The following is a 24966-nucleotide window of genomic DNA, read 5'->3' as shown; positions in this document are numbered from 1 at the left end:
ACATATTACTCTTGATCTTTCTTAAATCAAGTTATTTTTGTTTTTTTTCCTAACTTATTTGGTGCCTTTCTGGTACAGTTTTGTTGTTGCTTTCTATCTATACTGTTAGTCCCTCTTTCCCTTTGTTAATAGGAAGTATTTTGACCTAAAGTACTTCGGTTTTAAAGACGAGTATTGAATTGCATGGCCTCTAAAGGCACATTTTAAAAGTGTCCCATACAATAAGGGGATCTGCTGTGCTTATGTTATATCGGAATAAGTTTGATTTTAACCAAGACCAAGAATTTATAAACAATCAAATTTATTTAAAAAGCTCTTCTTACATCAGCTGATGTCACAACGTGCTGTACAGAAACCAAGCCTAAAACCCCAAACAGCAAGCAATGCAGGCGTAGAAGCACAGTGGCTAGGAAAAACTCCATAGAAAGGCCAGAACCTTGGAAGAAACCTAGAGAGGAACCAGGCTATGCGGGGTGGCCAGTCCTCTTCTGGCTGTGCCGGGTGGAGATTATAACAGAACATGGCCAAGATGTTCAAATGTTCATAGATGACCAGCAGAGTCAAATAATAATAATCACAGTGGTTGTAGAGGGTGCAACTGGTCAGCATATCAGGAGTAAATGTCTGTTGCTTTCCATAGCCGATCATTCAGAGTATCTCTACCGCTCCTGCTGTCTCTAGAGAGTTGAAAACAGCAGGTCTGGGAAAGGTAGCACATCCGGTGAACAGGTCAGGGTTCCATAGCCGCAGGCAGAACAGTTGAAACTGGAGCAGCAGCATGACCAGGTGGACTGGGGACAGCAAGGAGTCATCAGGCCAGGTAGTCCTAAGGCATGGTCCTAGGGTTCAGGTCCTCCGAGAGAGAGAAAGAAAGAGAATTAGAGACGGCATACTTAAATTCACACAAGACATGGATAAGACAGGAGAAATACTCCAGATATAACAGACTGACCCTAGCCCCCCAACACACAAACTATTGCAGCATAAATACTGGAGGCTGAGAAAGGAGGGGTTGGGAGACCCTTCTTGCCATCCAATAGGCATTGGTTACATTTCAAAAAACCTCACCCACGTGGAAATTCTGTAAGAGTAATGTGTATGCCAATTATTTAATGGTCTGACCCCATTCAACACTTTTTAAAATGTATTTATTTTTAAAATCTTTTGGTGTCCGTGAGAATGACCTAAGAAAGTAGTCAAGATGACTAGCTTAATTGAGCCTCTGCCATATTTATCTCACTAGGTCAGGATATTTAAGCCTCCATACGGTATATCCACTAGTTCTAATATATGTTTTCTTTACATTCCATTGAGGTATATAAAAACGTATTATAATCTCACACCCTAACAATACAGTCTTGAATTGCCTGTAGGCTTGATAAACGATTATTAGATATTTTCAAAGAAGCGTGGATTATCATTATTTGGACCTAAATCTGTTTATGGTCCGATAACATATTTAAAAGAATCCATCTACCTTTAATATCATCACCCATTTTGACTTTCTTTGCCCATAGGAGAAGTATATTCGATCACACAACTTCATCTTAAATGGTTGAATGAGTTTCCTGTAAACAATAGAGATTTTATTCCTTCTCTTTTAGCCAGGTAAATACTGATCGTCTTTTTGTATTATCTGCTAAGCCATTACAATTATAACTGGCTATACTCATCACCATTTACCATAATGAGAAACAAGTTTGAATTCTATTTATCATAATATACTGTTTGTAAACTTACCATTACAAAGTATCATGATCATTGAGTGTCCATATAGCTTTGCCATGATATTTGCACTGCTACTGAGTAAACCTCCAATTGTTTTAAAACCTAAAACCTCCCCCCATCCCAAATTGGGTTGTCATCCCAGTAACTAGAAGACCACCCCTGTCCAACTGGATCCCGGGGCTTTTGAGAGATTGGGACCCATCCTTTGAAAACAGGCCACAGTGACACCTACAGAACAGAAGCAGCCAAAAGGATTTCCAATGCCATCACCTCGATTATACTGTCAAATCAAATCAAATTTTATTTGTCACATACACATGGTTAGCAGATGTTAATGCGAGTGTAGCGAAATGCTTGTGCTTCTAGTTCCGACAATGCAGTAATAACCAACAAGTAATCTAACTAACAATTCCAAAACTACTGTCTTATACACAGTGTAAGGGGATAAAGAATATGTACATAAGGATATATGAATGAGTGATGGTACAGAGCAGCATAGGCAAGATACAGTAGATGGTATCGAGTACAGTATATACATATGAGATGAGTATGTAAACAAAGTGGCATAGTTAAAGTGGCTAGTGATACATGTATTACATAAGGATACAGTCGATGATATAGAGTACAGTATATACGTATGCATATGAGATGAATAATGTAGGGTAAGTAACATTATATAAGGTAGCATTGTTTAAAGTGGCTAGTGATATATTTACATCATTTCCCATCAATTCCCATTATTAAAGTGGCTGGAGTTGAGTCAGTGTCAGTGTGTTGGCAGCAGCCACTCAATGTTAGTGGTGGCTGTTTAACAGTCTGATGGCCTTGAGATAGAAGCTGTTTTTCAGTCTCTCGGTCCCAGCTTTGATGCACCTGTACTGACCTCGCCTTCTGGATGATAGCGGGGTGAACAGGCAGTGGCTCGGGTGGTTGATGTCCTTGATGATCTTTATGGCCTTCCTGTAACATCGGGTGGTGTAGGTGTCCTGGAGGGCAGGTAGTTTGCCCCCGGTGATGCGTTGTGCAGACCTCACTACCCTCTGGAGAGCCTTACGGTTGAGGGCGGAGCAGTTGCCGTACCAGGCGGTGATACAGCCCGCCAAGATGCTCTCGATTGTGCATCTGTAGAAGTTTGTGAGTGCTTTTGGTGACAAGCTGGATTTCTTCAGCCTCCTGAGGTTGAAGAGGCGCTGCTGCGCCTTCTTCACGATGCTGTCTGTGTGAGTGGACCAATTCAGTTTGTCTGTGATGTGTATGCCGAGGAACTTAAAACTTGCTACCCTCTCCACTACTGTTCCATCGATTTGGATAGGGGGGTGTTCCCTCTGCTGTTTCCTGAAGTCCACAATCATCTCCTTAGTTTTGTTGACGTTGAGTGTGAGGTTATTTTCCTGACACCACACTCCGAGGGCCCTCACCTCCTCCCTGTAGGCCGTCTCGTCGTTGTTGGTAATCAAGCCTACCACTGTTGTGTCGTCCGCAAACTTGATGATTGAGTTGGAGGCGTGCGTGGCCATGCAGTCGTGGGTGAACAGGGAGTACAGGAGAGGGCTCAGAACGCACCCTTGTGGGGCCCCAGTGTTGAGGATCAGCGGGGAGGAGATGTTGTTGCCTACCCTCACCACCTGGGGCGGCCCGTCAGGAAGTCCAGTACCCAGTTGCACAGGGCAGGGTCGAGACCCAGGGTCTCGAGCTTGATGACGAGCTTGGAGGGTACTATGGTGTTGAATGCCGAGCTGTAGTCAATGAACAGCATTCTCACATAGGTATTCCTCTTGTCCAGATGGGTTAGGGCAGTGTGCAGTGTGGTTGAGATTGCATCGTCTGTGGACCTATTTGGGCAGTAAGCAAATTGGAGTGGGTCTAGGGTGTCAGGTAGGGTGGAGGTGATATGGTCCTTGACTAGTCTCTCAAAGCACTTCATGATGACGGAAGTGAGTGCTACGGGGCGGTAGTCGTTTAGCTCATTTACCTTAGCTTTCTTGGGAACAGGAACAATGGTGGCCCTCTTGGAGCATGTGGGAACAGCAGACTGGTATAGGGATTGATTGAATATGTCCGTAAACACACCGGCCAGCTGGTCTGCACATGCTCTGAGGGCGTGGCTGGGGATGCCGTCTGGGCCTGCAGCCTTGCGAGGGTTAACACGTTTAAATGTCTTACTCACCTCGGCTGCAGTGAAGGAGAGTGTATACTGTATACAGTTGTGTGTGATATATATATATACACACACACACACAGTAGCAGTCAAAAAGTTTGGACACACCTACTCATTCAAGAGTTTTTCTTTATTTGTACTATTTTCTACATTGTAGAATAATAGTGAAGACATCAAAAGTATAAAATAACACATATGGAATCATGTACTAACCAAAAAAAAGTGTCAAATAAATATATTTTAGATTCTTCACCCTTTACCTGATGACAGCTTTGCACACACTTGGCATTATCTCAACCAGCTTCACCTGAAATGATATTCCCACATATGCTGAGCACTTGTTGGCTGCTTTTCCTTCAATCTGTGGTCCAACGCATTCCAAACCATCTTTAAAAAAAAATGTTTTAACCTTTATTTAACTAGGCAAGTCAGTTAAGAACAAATTCTTATTTTCAATGACGGCCTAGGAACAGTGGGTTAACTGCCTTGTTCAGGAGCAGAACGACAGATTTCTACCTTGTCAGCTCGGGAATTCGATCTTGCAACCTTTCGGTTACTAGTCCAATGCTCTAACCACTGGGTTACGCTGCCACCCCGTCTCAATTAGGTTAACTTCTTGCGACTCCCAAACCCGGATCCGGGAGCGTAATCATCGCCTCAAACTAATTAGCATAACGCAGTGGACATAAATCTTCCTAGAAAATCTTCCTATTCATGAAAATCACAAATTAAATATATTGAGACACAGCTTAGCCTTTTGTTAAACACACTGTCATCTCAGATTTTCAAAATATGCTTTACAGCCAACGCTAGACAAGCATTTGTGTAAGTTTATCATGGCATAATGCTATGCTAGGCTCTGCTAGCAGCAGGCAACATTTTCACGAAAATAAGAAAAGCAATCAAATTAAATCATTTACCTTTGAAGAACTTTGGATGTTTTCACTCAGGAGACTCCCAGTTAGATAGCAAATGTTCCTTTTTTCCAAAAATATTATTTTTGTAGGTGAAATAGCTCCCGTTTGTTCTTCACGTTTGGCTGAGAAATCGACCGGAAAATGCGGTCACTACAACGCCAAACTTTTTTCCAAATTAGCTCCATAATATCGACAGAAACATGGCAAACGTTGTTTAGAATCAATTCTCAAGGTGTTTTTCACATATCTATTTGATAATATATCCGTCGGGACAATTGGTTTCTCATTAGAAGCGATTGGAATAATGGCTACCTCAGTACTTTTACGCAAGATTTTCTGCGGGAGCCATCATGTGACCACTAGCTCAATGTGGTCCCTTACGGCTATTCTTCAACATAAATGCGTAAAAAGACGTCACAATGCTGTAGACGCCTTGGGGAATACGTAGATATCATAAGCTCATTCGTAGCCCATTCACAGCCATATAAGGAGTCATTGGCATGAAGTGCTTTTAAAAAATGCGGCACTTCCTGATTGGATTTTTATCTGGGTTTCGCCTGTAACATCAGTTCTGTTGCAGTCACAGACAATATCTTTGCAGTTTTGGAAACGTCAGAGTGTTTTCTATCCAAAGCTGTCAATTATATGCATAGTCGAGCATATTGTCGTGACAAAATATCCCGTTTAAAACTGGAACATTTTTTATCCAAAAATGAAAATACTGCCCCCTTGTCGCAAAAGGATAAGGTCGGGTGATTGTGGAGGCCAGGTCATCTGATGCAGAACTTCATCACTCTCATTCTTGATCAAATAGCCCTTACACAGCCTGGAGGTGTGTTGGGTCATTGTCCTGTTAAAAAACAAATGATAGTCCCACTAAGCTCAAACCAGATGGGATGGCATATTGCTGCAGAATGCTGTGGTAGCCATGCTCATTAAGTGTGCCTTGAATTCTAAATAAATCACTGACAGTGTCACCAGCAAAGCACCGTCACACCACCTCTAAGCTTCACGGTGGGAACCACACATTTGGAGACCATCCGTTCACCTACTCTGCGTCTCACAAAGACACGGCGGTTGGAACCAAAAATCTCAAATTTGGACTCGTCAGACCAATGGACAGATTTCCACCTGTTGGTGTCCTTACTAGTGGTTTCTTTGCAGCAATTCGACCATGAAGGCCTGATTCACACAGTCTCCTCTGAACAGTTGATGTTGAGATGTGTCTGTTACTTGAACTCCGTGAAGCATTTACTTGGGCTGGAATCTGAGGCTGGTAACTCTAATGTTCTTATCCTCTGCAGCAGAGGTAACTCTGGGTCTTCCTTTCCTGTGGCGGTCCTCGTGAGAGCCAGTTTCATCAACACGCTTGATGGTTCTTGCGAATACACTTTTTCAGAAATGTTCAAAGTTCTTACCGTGTTGACTGACCTTCACGTCTTAAATAATAATGGACTGTCGTTTCTCTTTGCTTATTTGAGCTGTCCTTGCCATAATATGGACTTGGTCTTATACCAAATAGGGCTATCTTTTGTATACCAGCCCTACTTTGTCACAACACCACTGATTGGCTCAAATGCATTAAGAAGGAAAGAAATTCCACAAATTAACTTTTTAAAAGGTACACCTGCTAATTGAAATGTATTCCAGGTGACTACCTCATGAAGCTGGTTGAGAGAATGCCCAGAGTGTGCAAAACTGTCAAGGCAAAGGCTGGCTGTTTTTTTGTTTCAACACTTTTTTGATTACTACATGATCCCATATGTGTTATTACATAGGTTGGATGTCTTCACTATTATTCTACAAAGTAGAAAATAGTAAAAGTAAAGAAAAACCATTGAATGAATGGGTGTGTCCAAACTTTTGACTGGTACTGTATATATTACAAATTCTTGCATAACTTAATGTATTTAATAAACAAATAATATAAATAATAATGTAGGCACTTCCAACAAGGGATTGTTACATATAACCAGGACTGATATTACAAAAATGACATTTTACTCCTCGGTAAGAAAACAATTATTGATTCATCCTATACTGTCCCTAACGCCATTACCCCAAAGCAACAGATGTGAGATACATACGCGCACACCCATCTAGTTATGGATCGAACCCCTTCTTTGCCTCCAGAACAGACTGAATTCTTCCCGGCATGGAAACGTTCCTCAATTGGTATCAAGGGACAAAACCTGTGCCAGGAAAACATTCCCCATACCACTGCCACCAGCTTGTATCGTTGACACCAGGCAGGATGGAGCCATGGACTCATGCTTCTTACGCCAAATCCCCACTCTGCCATTAGCATGACGCCGGGATTCGTCGGAGTCCTCAGTTGTCCAGTGTTGGTGACCGCGTGCCCATTGGATTTGCTTATTCTTGTTTTTACCTGATAGGAGTGGAACCCGGTGTGGTCGTCTTCTGCAGTAGCCCATCCGTGACAAGGACAGACGAGTTGTGTGTACCGAGATGCCGTTCTGCACACCACTGTTGTACAGCGCCGATTGTGGCCCGCCTGTTAGTTTGCACGATTCTTGCCATTCTCCTTTGCCCACAGGACTGCCACAGGACTGCCACTGACTGGATGTTTTTTGTTTGTTGCACCTTTCTCTGTTAACTCTAGACACAATCGTGCGTGAAAAGCCCAGGAGGGCGGCCGTTTCTGAGATACTGGAACCTGCTTGCCTGGCACCGACGATCATACCACACTCGCTTAGAATGTTTAAAACAAGTGACTTAACTTTCAATGGAACAGTAACTGAATGCCTGTATGCCAGATTTGTATATCGAACAAGGATTAAGTATTATTTCAAATAAATTATGTTTTATATTAGGTGAAATCCTATTATTATGTTCTAGTTTTGTACTATTGTCATGCACACAACAAAACATCAATCACGACCATAACATGTAGTGTTTCTCTTCTCAGTTTTGACCCCATTACATGGAGAAAAACTCTTCCCTCTCTTCAGAGCAGTGATGGCTTGTGTTCTCCCTTTAATCAAAAACAGGTATGTTAGCCTAATATTTGTTGACTGATGTCTTTCCACGTCAGAGTCTCAAACTCGGTCTGGTCTGAGAAGGCATTGCAACATCTAATAAGGACTGGCTCTTCCACCAGTTTCTTTCATCACTCTTGTTTGAAAGATACCCGTCAACGTGATTACCCCACAAAAGCAGCCTGAACTTGTGAGCCTTGAAAGATGCGTGACCCTTCCATTTATGTGTAATAATATATTTAAAACATCTATGACCATATTGGCATTCATAGCTATAATATTGAGGAAGGTAAGTATAAGTTTAACATTGAAACAACACAAAAATCTAGTTGATTCAACTAATTATTATTTAGTAACTGATTCCATCCACTGCCTTTTTGTTTACTCAACTTTGCGTTCAAAGTATTACCTGAACGTAAAGTTTTTAGTTGCCCCAAACAATAGGTTTGGCACACCAACACATTCAAATAGTGCTTTTAACGTACATAGTTGAGATACATTGTACATGTTCATTTATACTGTAATTATTATTCATCACGTTCTCACCTGGGATTTGAACTCACAATCTCTTGGTTCACATCATTCCTATCTTCCTGCTACGCCTCTCTCATGCTCTCTGTCTCTCGCTCTCCATCCATCCAACCCTCTAAATGACACATTTCAGTTGAATGCATTGTTATACAACTGACTAGGTATCCCCCTTTCCCTTCTCTCTCTCTCTAACCCTTCTCTCTTTCTATCCAAACTTTCTCTCTTTCTATCCAAACTTTCTCTCTTTCTATCCAACCTTTCTCTCTCTCTATCCAACCTTTCTCCTTCTCTCTCTATCCAACCTTTCTCCTTCTCTCTCTATCCAACCTTTCTCCCCCTCTCTCTATCCAACCTTTCTCCCCCTCTCTCTATCCAATCTTTCTCCCCCTCTCTCCAACCTTTCTCCCCCTCTCTCTATCCAACCTTTCTCTATCCAACCTTTCTCCTCCTCTCTCTATCCAACCTTTCTCCTCCTCTCTCTATCCAACCTTTCTCCTCCTCTCTCTATCCAACCTTTCTCCTCCTCTCTCTATCCAACCTTTCTCCTCCTCTCTCTATCCAACCTTTCTCCTCCTCTCTCTATCCAACCTTTCTCCTCCTCTCTCTATCCAACCTTTCTCCTCCTCTCTCTATCCAACCTTTCTCCTCCTCTCTCTATCCAACCTTTCTCCTCCTCTCTCTATCCAACCTTTCTCCTCCTCTCTCTATCCAACCTTTCTCCTCCTCTCTCTATCCAACCTTTCTCCTCCTCTCTCTAAACCTTTCTCCTCCTCTCTCTATCCAACCTTTCTCCTCCTCTCTCTATCCCTTTCTCCTCCTCTCTCTAAACCTTTCTCCTCCTCTCTCTATCCAACCTTTCTCCTCCTCTCTCTATCCAACCTTTCTCCTCCTCTCTCTATCCAACCTTTCTCCTCCTCTCTCTATCCAACCTTTCTCCTCCTCTCTATCCAACCTTTCTCCTCCTCTCTCTATCCAACCTTTCTCCTCCTCTATCTTTCTCCTCCTCCAACCTTTCTCCTCTCTCTATCCAACCTTTCTCCTCCTCTCTCTATCCAACCTTTCTCCTCCTCTCTATCCAACCTTTCTCCTTCTTTCTCCTCCTCTATCCAACCTTTCTCCTCCTCTCTCTATCCAACCTTTCTCCTCTCTCTCTATCCAACTTTCTCCTCCTCTCTCTATCCAACCTTTCTCCTCCTCTCTCTATCCAACCTTTCTCCTCCTCTCTATCCAACCTTTCTTTCTCCTCCTCTCTCTATCCAACCTTTCTCCTCCTCTCTCTAACCTTTCTCCTTCTCTCTCTAAACCTTTCTCCTTCTCTCTCTATCCAACCTTTCTCCTTCTCTCTCTATCCAACCTTTCTCCTCCTCTCTCTATCCAACCTTTCTCCTCCTCTCTCTATCCAACCTTTCTCCTCCTCTCTATCTCTATCCAACCTTTCTCCTCCTCTCTCTATCCAACCTTTCTCCTCCTCTCTCTATCCAACCTTTCTCCTCCTCTCTCTATCCAACCTTTCTCCTCCTCTCTCTATCCAACCTTTCTCCTCCTTTCTCTCCTCTCTCTATCCAACCTTTCTCCTCCTCTCTCTATCCAACCTTTCTCCTCCTCTCTCTATCCAACCTTTCTCCTCCTCTCTCTATCCAACCTTTCTCCTCCTCTCTCTATCCAACCTTTCTCCTCCTCTCTCTATCCAACCTTTCTCCTCCTCTCTCCAACCTTTCTCCTCCTCTCTCTATCCAACCTTTCTCCTTCTCTCTCTATCCAACCTTTCTCCTTCTCTCTCTATCCAACCTTTCTCTCTCTATCCAACCCCCTAAATGCTGAAGACCCATTTCATTTGAATGCATTTTGACTAGGTATTCCCCTTTTCTCTCTTTGTCTCTGTCTCTGTGCACAGTGCTGTGCAATAAACAGGTGCTAAATGTATTGCAGTCATAAAGTATTATCCTCGTTGTTAGACCACTGCAAACTTGTTTTTGTGTTATATAGTTACAGTGAATTATGTTGTCATGGTGTGACAAAGCAACACCTGTTTTACTGTGTTCATTCAAATGTACCTTTACACAATCCATGTTTTGACAGGTTGGAATAAATTCTACTTATTGTGAAGTGTGTTGTTTTGATTGTACTGTCCTTTATCATCTTGCATTGCTTTCGCCTGAGCCATACCTTTGATGTAAATACAAAACCAAGCAAATGTATGCAATAATAATAATAAGTCATTTAGCAGACACTTTGACCCAAAGCAAGTTTACAGTACAATGACAGCATTTTGAGTACCCAGTGGGAATCGAACCCACAACTCTGCAGCGTCACACTCTTACTCTGCAGCGTCACACTCTTGAGTGTGTAGCTATATCTAAGTTGCTATTGTAGCAACCGTAACCTAACACCTAGTGACCTTGTCAAGAGGTTCGGAAGTCTTGGCGTAACAGTTAAGGTGTTGGCTTGACAGTCGCTGGACCCTGGTTTGAGTCCTGGTCGTGAATACCCACCAAATTCACCATATTGGTGTCAGAAATGGGATGGTGCCTGTGAAGCAATTGGAGCGGCGTGTACATGTAAGGGACTTGTACAGAGAAGAGTGAGGACACGTTGGACCTCTTGGTGTAATGGTTAAGGTGTTGGCTTGACAGACGCTGGACCCGGGTTCGAGTCCCGGTAAGGGCTTCAGAATATGAAGCTTCTTTCCTCATAGTGTGCTGTTGAAGTGACCTCGGTGTTGATTTAACAAATTGATTTAACACAAGATAACGAGTAGGTCAACATGGAGCTGGGGATGGGCTGGCGCTGTCCGAGAATGTCAATCACAGCAGGAGAGCGCTCCGATTGGATGTTCTCCTTATGTCCCTATTGGTACAACAACGATGAAGGAAGAGACAAGACATGGAGGAGAGGTAGTCATTCTCAAAACAACATGGCCGATCCTGACCTGCTGAGCTCATCACGGTGAACACTACAAAATACGAGCATTTTAGACAAATTAGATCAGGTCAGAGGAATTGGGAGTTTATCATTGGAGATTATTGCAAATGTGTTATTGATTTGTAATTATTTTAATTTTGACATGCGTCCATAAACTCAAACTGTACATTTATCACATGCAGTGGAAGTCTGAAAAGGAAAACAAGACAAAAGCCTTTTGGCCGTTGAACTGAAAGCAGGTCACCAGAGGCTATACCAAACTGAAGTCAGGAAAGGGAAGGGAAGGACTTGCAGGTCCACTGTCCAGCCAGTACCCCTTAACCAGCCAGTCTGGTGTGTCCAGCCAGTACCCCTTAACCAGCCAGTCTGGTGTGTCCAGCAAGTACCAACCAGCCAGTCTGGTGTGTCCAGCAAGTACCCCGTGTCCAGCTAGACTAGTGTGCCCAGTACCCCATGACCAACTAATCTGGTGTCTGAAACTAAGCATGTGGGCAAATACCCCAAGACCTGTTTCTTCATCTGCCAGCAGCTACAAGCTACACCTTACCAGCCTGACACACACCTCCCTCTGAGTGTAAAGCCCCAAGAGGATCCCACCCCTAGAGAGGTTTTATATCCCCCATTGCCTTCATCTTATCCTGGTCTTCCCTTTAATATGGCAGCACTCTCTATACCGGCTGTTACATGTCTCACACAAGAGTGGGAGATTCAATTGTGTTTTTTAAATTTAACAAATAACTTAGTTTAAATCATTTATACTTCTGATATTCATTGTGTTGTCCATGTATGGTGATAGTCCAAGTTGGAGTTGCCCACTCCATACTGTCATTGTCACACAACAATGGAGCTGGCAAGACAACACAAACAGATCTGGCACTCAGGCTAGTGTTATTCTCAGTTTTTAAATCTTGTTTCTCTCTCTCATTCAAACAGGAACCTGCTGGACATGGACACCTTCTCCAAATCAGACCCTGGTATGTGATGCTTCTTTACAAGGGTTGCAAAGCCTTTCTTGTAAGCACTTACAAGTTAATATGAAAAGCTTAACATGATGTAATGACATCATCTGCATGACCTGTATAACATACACATGCCATTCTACTGTTCCAAGTGTTCTTAAAATAGAACTGTTGAAGGCGCTCCAGATATCAGATAACTGAAAGGTTGCAAGTTTGAATCCCCGAGCTGACAAGGTACAAATCTGTGGTTCTGCCCTTGAACAAGGCAGTTAACCCACTGTTCCTAGGCCGTCATTGAAAATAAGAATTTGTTCTTAACTGACTTGCCTAGTTAAATAAAGGTTAAATAAAAAAATTAATAGGCCACCAGTTAATTTCATCCTGAAACTATATCTCTCTTGTCATGGTTACATACATATATATACACACACACACACACACACACACACACACACACACACACTTTTTTGATGGTGTGTGTGTGTTGGAGAGAGGATATAATGATGCGATACGGAGGGGTCCTGGACTTCAAACCCAGGCCGGGACACTGTAAAGGTGGAAGCTCAGTGGTCCTGGATTAGCCGGGCCTTTCATGTCTCCTTTGGATCCTTCAGTGTGACCATTGAACCACAGTTCAATTGAGGCCAGAGTGCAGTCGATGGCTATCACGTAATACTGTGAGACACACCCTAAAGGGAAGTGTCGCGCCAACCTTGTACTCTTTCAACACTAGCTGACTCAGATTGGCCTTATGTTTTTGTTACATTGAAGCTTACTACTCAGTATATACAAGTGCCTTCAGAAAGTATTCACATTTTTCCCACATTTTGTTGTGTTACAGCTTGAATTTAAAATGGATTCCATTTGATGTACACACAAACCCCATAATATCAAAGTGGAGTTATGTTTTTAGATTTTTTTTTACAAATTAATTTAAATAAATGAAAAGCTGAAATGTCTAGAGTCAATAACTATTCAACCCCTTTGTTATGGCAAGCCTTTGTTATGCTCTACTCGGGTCTAAGGCACTGCATCTCTGTGCTTGAGGCGTCACTACTGACCCTGGTTCCAATCCAGGCTGTATCACAACCGGCCGTGATTGGGAGTCCCATAGGGCGGTGCACAATTGGCCCAGCGTCGTCCGGGTTTGGCCGGAGTAGGCCGTCATTGTAAATAAGAATTTTTTTCTTAACTGACTTGTCTAGTTAAATAAATAACAAACAAAAAAGTTCAGGAGTAAAAATGTGCTTATTAATAAGTCACCTAATAAGTTGCATGGACTCTGTGTGCAATAATAGTGTTTAACATGATCTTTGAGTGACTACCTCATCTCTGCACCCCACACATACATACAATTATCTGTAAGGTCCCTCAGTCGAGCAGTGAATTTAAAACACAGATTCAACCACAAATGCAGTTATTTAAACTTTGGATGGTGTATCAATACACCCAGTCACTACGAAGATACAGGCTTCCTTAACTCAGATGCCGGAGAGGGAGGAAACTGCTCAAGGATTTCACCATGAGGCCAATGGTGACTTTAAAACAGTTACAGAGTTTATTAATGGGTGTTATGAGAGAAAACTGAGGATGGATCAACAACATTATAGTTACTCCACAATATTATCCTAAATGACATTGGATGTGGACAATCTGTGGAAAGAACTGAAAACTGCTGTTCACAAATGCCCTCCATCCAACCTCACTGAGCTCGAGCTGTTTTGCAAGGAGGAATGGGAAAAAATTTCAGTCTCTCGATGTGCAAAACTGATAGAGACATACCCCAAGCGACTTACAGCTGTAATCACAGCAAAAGGTGGCGCTACAAAGTATTAACTTAAGGGGGCTGAATAATTTTGCACGCCCAATTTTTCAGTTTTTGATTTGTTAAAAAAGTTTGAAATATCCAATAAATGTCGTTCCACTTCATGATTGTGTCCCACTTGTTGATTCTTCACAAAAAAATACAGTTTTATATCTTTATGTTTGAAGCCTGAAATGTGGCAAAAGGTCGCAAAGGTCAAGGGGGCCGAATACTTTCGCAAGGCACTGTATCTGTCATCAAGGCAAAGGGTGGCTACATTGAGTAATCTCAGACATAAAATATATATATATTTTTTTAACAGTTCTTTTTTTGGTTTTGACATGATTCCATGTGTCATTTCATTTAGTTTTGATGTTTTCACTTATTGTACAATGTAGAAAATAGTCAAAGTAAAGAAAAACCCTTGAATGAGTAGGTGTGTCCAAACTTTTGACTGGTACTGTATATATATTTTTTTAAATACTCAAATTTCAAAAAACATATTTTCACTGTCATAATGGGGTTGTGTGTGTAGATGGGTGAGATTTTTTTATTCATTTTTTAAAAATCCATTTTGAATTCCGGCTGTAACAACAATACAATGTGGAAAAAGTCAAGGGGTGTGAATACTTTCTGAAGGCTCTGTTAACTGTTTCTTGTGAGAACAAGTCGTGTAACTTTACGGCAGATCTGTGTTTTCATTCAGGGATTTGAGGATCAGTCTTTGAGAGCTCAACCCATTATTTCTTTCACCACTCATCGCTCCATCAAAATGGTCGTCAACGCCCTCATCTCCTCATGAGTACTTAGGGGATGTCTTGATGGTTGTGTTCCCTCATCCCCTCAGAAGTACTTATATTAGGGTCTTGATTATTCCCTCCTTCCCTTAAAAGGGTCTTTCCTAGGGGAACCCTGCTATAGGGGATGTGAAGTGTATATCGTAGGGGAACCGGGCTCGAGGGGATGTGAAGTGTCTATCCTAGGGGAACCCGGCTCTAGAGGATGTGAAGTGTCTATCCTAGGGGAACCCGGATACAGGGGATGTGGTGACTGTTGTACTCACCAACAGAACTCCTGAAGGGACACCTCATCAGATGCCCACCCACCCTTAATGGACAACACACTCAGTCTCCTTACATGTTTCCGGATTCCCCCCACTAATCTCTCCCTCCTTATGGGACTCCCGATCACGGCCGGATGTGATACAGCCTGGGATCGAACCCGGGTTGGTAGTGACGCCACTCAGGATCCTTCTTCTTCTCTTTTCCATTGATGAAGGAAGCGGAGAGGAGGGGATGCAAAACGCTTGCCTGGGCTGGGGCTTTATGGCATCACAGCTGGCTCGTACTTGTCCCATGGTGGCGGCATTATGCTGATTGGTTTCTATATATGGCGTGTTTGCGCGCTCCCCTTTGATATGGTGCGATGTTTGTTTCTGGATGAGGAGCGGTAGGAATGCTAATTAAGTCCAGCCCCTTATCGCGACTTAGGGGAAGCACTGTAAATATGTCCAATCTTTAAGAAAGGAGGATACCTGTTGTATTGTTCAGAGGAGCTCTCCAGGGTTGGATAAGATATCTTCATATCAGACCAGGTTCAGTATAACTGAGTTCATCTCAAACTCAGGTGCTATTCTTGCTTTCTGTGTTATGCTAACCACATTGCAAGGGTGATGCCCCCGAGGAGATAAATAAAGTTGTATTAAATAACAGTAGCAGTGCGTGGGTAAAATCAATGGGGAAGCCAAGCCAGGAAAAAAAAAATCATCACAAAACTAGAGAGCAACCTCTGTACGGTGAAGTACACAAAACATATTGCATGTAACAAACAGTTTCATGACCTACAGCATGGTCAAGCAAGTGAATGTTTCTGACATTTTTGGACTACTAAACAACTATTGATTTAGAACCACAGCGAGTTACTGCAAGTTGGAAAGTCAGGAGCTGCCTTCACTATTCCAGCACCATTTCAACTTCAATATTTCAACATTATCTATTCACCTATGTTTAGTGACAACTAAAAGATACCAAAAACAATTTAGTCCAATCAACATAAGCTAAATATGATGTGGCTGTCCTTCGTTCTGATTTCTCTGTGTGTTTGTTCATGCGAGTAGAAAAAGCATATTTACTCACCCTACTTCCCATCCTCCTCTCTTTCATGTTGACGAAATGGTCTATTACTCTCTGTTGTGCAGTACACACTTTTAGTTGTCCTACGCTACCTGGATTAAATGCTTGCTCGCTAGCCCAACTTCCTTTTCACGGGCAACGATGGGGCAGCTAGTTAACATTTAGCCTACTATACTGAACAAAAATATAAACGCAACATGTAAAGTGTTGGAGAAATGATCATCGCAAAATGATCTGTACACAATTCCTGGAAGCTGAACATGTCCCAGTTTTTCCATGGCCTGCATACTCACCAGACATGTCACACGTTGAGCATGTTTGGGATGCTCTGGATTGACGTGTACAACAGCGTGTTCCAGTTCCCGCCAATATCCAGCAACTTCGCACAGCCATTGAAGAGGAGTGGAACAACATTCCATAGGTCACAATCAACAGCCTGATCAATTCTATCTGAAGAAGATGTGCCGCGCTGCATGAGGCAGATGGGTCACACCAGATACTGACTGGTTTTCTGATCCACGCCCCTACCTTTTTTAAAAGGTATCTATGACCCACAGATTTATATCTGTATTCCCAGTCTTGTGAAATCCATAGATTAGGGCCTAATGAATTTATTTCAGTTGACTGATCTCCTTATATGAACTGTAACTCGATAAAATCTTGCATTTTATATTTTTGTTCAGTATACATCTAGCTACTTCCATCCTCTCAGGCCAGGGCCACAATGTATAAATTTATGGTTGGATCAGAATCGCCATGAAAATCAACGGCCAGTATGGAGAATTAAGTAAAACCACAAGTTCAAATCCCTATCTCCATTCATTGCTAATTCAGGAAAGGGCCAATTGTAGCTAGCTAGGCACCGGAGGACAACGACATAAAGAGAAGCAACAATTCAAGTTTCCTGTCAATTACGTTTTGCTTTTGATGTGACGTAATTGGTGTGTAGTCAAATCCAAACTGTTTTGCCTTGACACTTTTTTTGGGGTGAGCCAGGACCAGTCACAGTTGAGCTCACTCAGTTTAGCTCAACACTGATGGGCTATTATTTTATACTTTTTATATCAAGGGAGGCCAAATGCTTGCTGGCTTCCCTTGCATTCAGTGCTACAGGCGGCAACAATGTCATACTCTTTTTGACCAGACAGAATCAGATAGATGGGCTACACATACAGAGACAGAGGCGCTGTTTCACTCACTCGGATGCTTTCTCATAAATACTCGCCACTGTTAAATAAGGAACATGCAGTATGTCACACTTTGACAGTAACCTATGCTTGTAGTCTATGCTGTGTGTACAGATGTAGGATTGTAATTTGAGCCAGTTTGCTACAGCAGGAAATTAATCCTGTAGCAAGAGGAAATGTGAATTATTATGTGATTTATAATTAATGGCCAGTTTTGTTAGGGTTGATACTTTTCTCGTAAGGGAAAATCAAGTCTGAAATCTCAAGGTGGTAATTACAAACTTCAGAAGCCTTTTTTAAACCTCATACACTACAAGTTTTGAATTTCCTTCATTGCAGGAAAGTTATCCTGCAACAGGGTGATCAAATTAAGATCCTACATCTGTACTAATAGCATAAATATGAATGTGTCTGACAGTCTGAAAGCTATGCATACCTTGAGTGGGTATTGAAGCATGGCCATGAAAATATGGCCTCTTAGCTCTCTACAGGACCTGAGCATAATATAATGCTGGAAATTCTTGCAAGCTTATGGTGCAATGCAAAGCAATTCAATGCATCAATGTTTTAATTATATCTGTCTCTATTCAAATAAATGAACAGGTGAATTTGCAAAGACATCTAGTGCAGGAATTTGAATAAAATATTCTGGTACTTGGTATTCATTATTAATAATAAGGCTTTATTAATTTTAATTTGACCTTGTTTCCTCCCTCCCACTCGCTCTCGTTCTCTCTCTATTTCTCTCTTCACAGTTGTGGTTTTGTACGTTCAAGGCATCGGGACAAAGGAGTGGAGAGAGGTGAGTGAAATTACTTTTTTATTACAGATTTTACGTATATGGCTTTGGAAGGATAAGCCATTCTTTGCTATTATACAGTTGAAGTCGGACGTTTACATACACCTTAGCCAAATACATTTAAACTCAGTTTGGAACAATTTGGAACAATCTCTTTGAGGAACAGTTACATTTTTGATTGAAATCGTTGCTAATACTACAGCAGAATCAATGCCTAATAGGGCCTAAAAGTGTGGAACCGGACCCTAACTGGGCCTAACTGGTCTGAACAGGTTCTAACAAGTTCCAATTTGGATTCTCTCACAACCTCTGGTCTTGAGACTTCATAATAAATCACATTTCTTGTCAGCCAGACACAGCCAGCGGGAAGGCTCACCCATTCATATGTGGGTTAAATCATCTCTGACAGTCACATTGGGGGGGGGTATAAAGCTTTTAATAGACAAGTATACTTTAATTGGCAAAAGTCATTCAAGACAAGAATTGGTTTTTGGAATGAGTAATCAAAACATTTGGTCCCAATTTTTTTTAAATGAAGAAGCTATTGGAACTCCTTGGATATGTGAACGAAGAGTATTGTGATGCCCTCTTCTCTTCTCTCTCTGAGGGGGAGGGGTACTGACTCTAGCACAGTGGAAGTTTCGATCCATTGTTCACCCGTCTTTGAATACCTAATGGTCAAATGCCGACCCTTCCAACTCCCCAAGATAGTTTTCAGCTATTATTGTGACTGCTGTATATATTCCACCTCAGGACAAGATAAAGAACAAACTGCCACTTAACAAACTGTACAACACTATAAACAAGCAGGAAACCAAGCACCTGGAGGCTGCTTTTCTGGTTGCCAGTGATTTTGAATTCTGCTTCATTAACAGTTGGTAAATCAATTAGGTGCCGGAACAAAAAGTGAACGTGAAATGGGGGTTACCTGGGGGGCTCTGAGGTACCGGAAAGCATCAGCAAAAAAATCACCTTTTATAATTAAGTATTGCATGCCTATCATAACATTTGCGTAGTAGCAGAGAGCAGTAGACTAGAGGTGCTTGCAGAAGTTGCACACATGGGGAACATTTTGAGTAGCTTAGGGTTTACTTGCATTTCATGCAATTCTACGTCATTTTACATTACTGGAGACTTTGGCAGAATCCTTTTTAATACCGCACATATTATCGAAATGACAGGTTACTTTGACCCTGACAAACTGAGAATCTGAGATCAATAAAAACGATCTTGTCTTGAATCAATCAATAGCTTAGGCCTAGGTGTGTGGTAACACACATTGAAGGATATGATAGTCCTTAAAATGCTTTCCAGTTTCACTGACTCACCCAATGATGCGCAGCTGGTGATGGCCGATGCGTTCGTGCCAAAAGCCTATCTCTCGCTTGTTTTACTTTGTGAAACAATATTTTGAAGTTGATCAGATATTTTGGTAGTCTACAGCAGACAGATTAGTCTACTCTTTTCAGTAGGAAGTATTTGATTTCCAACCTGTCAGTGTTTTTCCCACGATTATATATTGTGAAAGGCCTATTTTGTCTGCATACTGTTCACTAACAGATTTGCTACATGTTCCCGACTGTAGGCTATGCCTTGTTATTGGCGCTAGGCATTTTATATATATATATATATATATATATATGATCCCCTGTGGCTAAATTATAGGCCTTCTCATGGTGTAGTAGGCTATTCTGAGTTATTCCATTTCTTTCTGAACAGACAGCAGTAATTCCGTAACTTTGGCAAATGTATTTCAATTTATCAGGTGTGCTACTGCTCCTCCAGAACCCTATGATTTTATAAGGAAATACATTATGAAGTGCAACACTGGAGAGATGAGTTGCAGGTTCATGTCAATCAGAGCAGAGAGATAATAGAAAGTGAATCTCTTTCTAGTTCTCTGAGAGATACAGACACCCTTCTCACACGGCCACGTGTTGGTTTCAAACATAGGTTACAATGTTGTGTAAACCATAAGCTCGGGCCGGCCCAACCCGAATCAACTCTTAGAATTTCAGGCCTGGGCTGAAAATGGACTTTTTCACAATGCGTTTTTTTTTTACGGGGCAGGAGAATTAAGACGAGGCAATGAACTTTCACTTTAATTCACATTTTTACATTGCAAATAGTGAAAGTTATGTTTCATATAATAAGAGTTACCGAATCGGGCCAAATCGGTTCAGGAAGGAAACAGTACAGTGGAGAGGTGCCAGATCCTGTTTTGGCAGGATCTGGCTCAAATGAGCCACTAGTCATTAAGACACGTGATGCCCAACTTCCATCAACATGTCTCCTTCACCACTAGGGGCAATAAAGTCCTAGACCACTGCTATTCTACACACAAGTGTAAGGATCAATGCTGGTAGACGAGAAGCAGGTACAGGGAGAACATTTAATGAACAACATACATGAAACAGAACAGGAACAGCGTCTGGACAGGGGAAAAATAACGACATCAATGCTGACAAAGGGAACAAAGTCAGGAGCAGACAGAAATAGGGAAGTCAATCAACAAAGTGAAGGAGTCCAGGTGAGTCCCATATTGCGCAGCTGCGCAGAATGATGGTAACAGGTGTGCGTGATAAAGGGCAGCCTGGCGCGAGAGTGAACAGGTGTGACAGTACCGCCTCCTCTAGGGTTGCCACCCGGCGTCCCACCTGGGCGAGCCTGAAGGGCCGGCCGAGGCATGGGCGCCAGACTAGCCGGCTGGGGCGTTGGAGCCCGACGAACCAGCTGAGGCACCCCCGGTTCCCTCGGCGACAGCACCCGGACCCGACGTCCCCAACCAAATCAAAAAACAAAACTCCCTGATGCTTCTTTTAGTGGTGTCAGCATTCTGTAGGATCGACGCTGGTAGACGAGAAGCAGGTACAGGGAAAACATTTTAATGAACAACATGCATGAAACAGAACAGGAATGATGGTGCGTAATGATGGTGCGTAATGATGGCGCGTAATGATGGTGACAGGTGTGCGTAATAAAGGGCAGCCTGGTGCCCTCGAGCACCAGAGAGGTAGAGTGGGAGCAGGCGTGACAACAAGCAAGCATACAAGGCCCTCCCTCGTTCCCCTTCAGCAAATCAGATCATGATTCTATACTCCTCCTTCCTGTCTACATGCAGAAGCTCAAAGAGGAAGTACCCATGATGCTCTCCATAGAGAAATGGTACGCCGAATCGGAGGCTATGCTACAGGACTGCTTTGTTCACGCTGACTGGAAGATGTTCCCGGGATTTTGCCGATAGCATCGATGAGCTAACCACCTCTATCATTAGAAAATGCATCACCGAAGTTTGTCCCCACAGTGAAGGTTCGCTGCTTCCCCAATCAAATGAATAAATTCCCTTAGTCTCCCTTGCCACCAAAAACTCATTCACTTTTTTGTCTCCCTTGCCTTCTGTCTGGTTCCACAGTCACATTCTGCCTCGGCGAATGACGTCATTACTTTTTTAAAGAAATAGAGCACACTTTTATGAAAGAAGAGATCACTTCTTCTATGCAAATGTTGTTGATCAGTACAATAAAATAATTTGTTCTCATAGCAGTTGCCGATTAAAAATAAGTCCTTAATGGAAGTAATTGTTAGTCATCTGTAGCTACATGATATCAGCTCAATAACTCAATGCATGCACACACCCCTACTGAATAATATACATTCAGCCTACATTGTTGTCTAAAACATGTTTACATTAAAATGTTCAAATTAAATTGAACTCAAAAGAGGCCCAAGGATTGAACAGAGCAGTAGCTAAGTTTGTCTGGATCAAGTGTCATTCTGTGACTTTGGCTAATATGCCAATTTTGTTGTGGTATTGTTTTGGTATCGAGTATGTGATGATATTGAGTATAGTGATACTAAACCGGGTATTGGTATCAAAGTCCAAATTCTTGTATCATGACAACACTAATCCTCACGTCTCAAGCTGACCACCATCATTCCTGTTCCCAAGGACTCTACGGCTACCTGACACAATGACTCCCGCCCTGTAGCACTCACATCTGTAATCATAAAGTGTTTTGAAAGGCTGGTTATCAACTCCATCATTCCAGATACCCTAGACACACTCTAATTTGCATACCGATCCAACAGGTCCATAGATGACACAATCTCAATTATACTTTACACTACCCTCACCCATCTAGATAAGAGGAATAGCTATGTAAGAATGCTGTTCATTGACTACAGCTCATCATTCAACACCAAGCCCGTCACCAAGTTTGGGACCCTGCAACTGCATCCTGGACTTCCTGAAGGGCTGACCCCAGGTGGTGAGGGTAGGCAGCATCACCTCTGCCAATCTGACCCTCAACATGGGGGGCACCACAGGAGTGTGTGCTTAGTCCCTTCCTGTTCTCCCTGTTCACCCACGACTGCTTGGCCACACACTACTCCAACACATAATAAAGTTTGCTAACGACACAACGGTGTCAGGCCTGATCTTCTTTAAGACCAAGGAGCTGATCGTGGACTACAGGAAACGGGGGGCGGCATGCCCCCATCCACATTGATGGTGCTGTAGCGTAGCAGGTTGAGAGTTTCAAGTTTGTCTGTGTCCAAATCACTAGGGACTGAAAATGGTCCACACACACAGACACAGTCTTGAAGGAGGCACGGCCTCTCCCCCTTAGGAGGTTGAAAAGATTTGGCATGGGCCCTCAAATCCTCAAAAGATCTATAGTTGCACAATTGAGAGCATCTTGACTGGCTGCATCCCTGCTTGGTATGGCAACTGCACCTGTGGACAGACCAGTACATCACTGGGGCAGAGCTCCCTGCCATCCAGGACCTCTATATCAGGCGGTGTGAAAGGAAGGCCTGAAATTGTCAGACTCCAGCCACCCAAGTCAGACTATTCTCTCTGCTTCCGCTAGGCAAACTGTACTGGAGCAACAAGTCTGACACCAACAGGCTCCTGAACAGCTTCCATCCCCAAGCCATAAGGCTGCTAAATAGCTAACAAAATGGCTACAGGGACTATCTGCAATGATCCTTTTATTTTATGCACAGACTATGCACACTCAAGACTTTACACACACTCTCACACACACACTCCGGCACTCAAACACACACTTCAATTGCTCACACACACACAACACGCACACACATACTGACTCACACACAGTACAAACATCATATACACTAAAGTACTGCTTAAGTAGTTTTTTGGGCTATCTGTACTTTATTATTATTTTTTTTAAACTTTTACTTTTACTTCTCCACATTCCTAAAGAAAACGATGTACTTTTTACTCCATACATTTTCCCTGACACCCAAAGTACTTGTTACATTTTGAGAGGCTGACTGGAAAATGGTCCAATTCACATGCTTATCAAGAGAACCTCCCTGGTCACCGCTACTGTCTCTGATCTGGTGGACTCACTAAACACACATGCTTCGTTTGTAAATTATGTCTGAGTGTTTGAGTGTGCCCCTGGCTAACCGTAAATTAAACAAAACAAAAGTCTGCTGTCTGGTTAGCTTAATATAAGTAATTTGAAATAATTTATACTTTTACTTTTGATACTTAAGTACATTGTAACATATATATTTACTTTAGTATATTTAAGACCAATACTTTTAGACTTTTACTCAAGTAGTATTTTACTGGGTGACTTTCATTTTTACTTGAGTCATTTTCTATTAAGGTATCTTTACTTTTACTCAGGTATGACAATTGGGTACTTTTTCCACCACTGTTGCCTAGTCACCTTACCCTTATACATAGCTAACCCTACCACTCCAGTATCCCTGCATATTGGAAATAGTATTGGCACTGACCCTGTATATAGCTTGCTTACTTTCTCCTGTTCTTCTTGTTATTATTTATTGTGTGTTTTGGTTCTATTTTACTTAATTGTTTAGTACCACTATTATTGATTACTGCATTGTTGGGAAAGGAATTTCACTGTACTTGTGCACGTGACAATAAAACTTGGAACTTGGTTTAAGTTCTGTGTTGCGATATCAAAGGTGCTCAGTGGTTACCTTCCACAGGAAACCACACAGGTAGACACTGCCCAGCAAGCCTTAATCAGTATCTTGGGGAGAGAAATACCTACACCCACAGACACACACACTGTCTGTAATATGAGTAAGTCACTTTGCATAAAGGCGTATGCTAAATAGCTATAAATGTTCCCCCAGTTTTTGGTGAAAAAAACATTGGCCTATAGTTGCTTTAGTGAGGAGCCGATGGGGCGGCAGGTAGCCCAGTGGTTAGAGCGTTGGACCGAAAGGTTGCAAGATCAAGTCCCCGAGCTGCAAGATCAAATCCCTGAACTGACTCGGTAAAAATCTGTTGTTCTGCCCCTGAACAGGCAGTTAATCCACTGTTCCTAGGCCGTCATTGAAAATAAGAATTTGTTCTTAACTGACTTTGCCTAGTTAAATAAAGGTAAAATACATTTTTTAAAATTATACCAGTCAGCTGAATGGATGTGCTGATCCTTCAGGAACAGGATACCTTTACAGTGATACTTTAAGAAAATGCTAGATTGCTGTGCGATGTATCAAATGAAGAATACAGCAATCTTTTTGGGATAAACTCCCTTACTTACAAACTAAGCCAGGATGTTTCATACCAATCTTTCCTGACAATCATTTAATGCTCCCTCCAAGTCTTTTGAAAGATAAACGTGATAAACGTTTGGTATTACACTTTGGTAAATCTGGTCCTGTCTTAATAAAGTTACCCTGTGAATTTATCCGTTTCTTCCCTTTTTTTCCAATGAATGCAGCATAGACTGCGCTTTTTTTCTCCAAAAATATATTTAATCCATTATCCTTCTCAACTTTTTAAGTCTCCAGCCATCACTGCCTGAACGATAAAA

General features: G+C 42.2%; 1 protein-coding gene across 2 annotated transcripts in view; it reads left to right on the top strand.

The window, feature by feature from the left end:
* Positions 1–24966, top strand: part of LOC112246238 (copine-9-like) — a 145467-nt gene that overhangs the window by 10761 nt on the left and 109740 nt on the right. For both annotated transcript variants that reach the window (XM_042324781.1, XM_042324782.1), the window contains 2 exons: positions 12189–12229; positions 18093–18139. In XM_042324781.1, coding sequence (XP_042180715.1) covers positions 12189–12229; positions 18093–18139 — 88 coding nt within the window. The remainder of the gene's footprint in view (positions 1–12188; positions 12230–18092; positions 18140–24966) is intronic.

The sequence above is a fragment of the Oncorhynchus tshawytscha genome, linkage group LG07 (assembly GCF_018296145.1).
Source record: "Oncorhynchus tshawytscha isolate Ot180627B linkage group LG07, Otsh_v2.0, whole genome shotgun sequence".
In the NCBI taxonomy this organism is placed as follows: Eukaryota; Metazoa; Chordata; class Actinopteri; order Salmoniformes; family Salmonidae; genus Oncorhynchus; species Oncorhynchus tshawytscha.
This window is presented reverse-complemented; position numbering and strand designations above follow the sequence as displayed.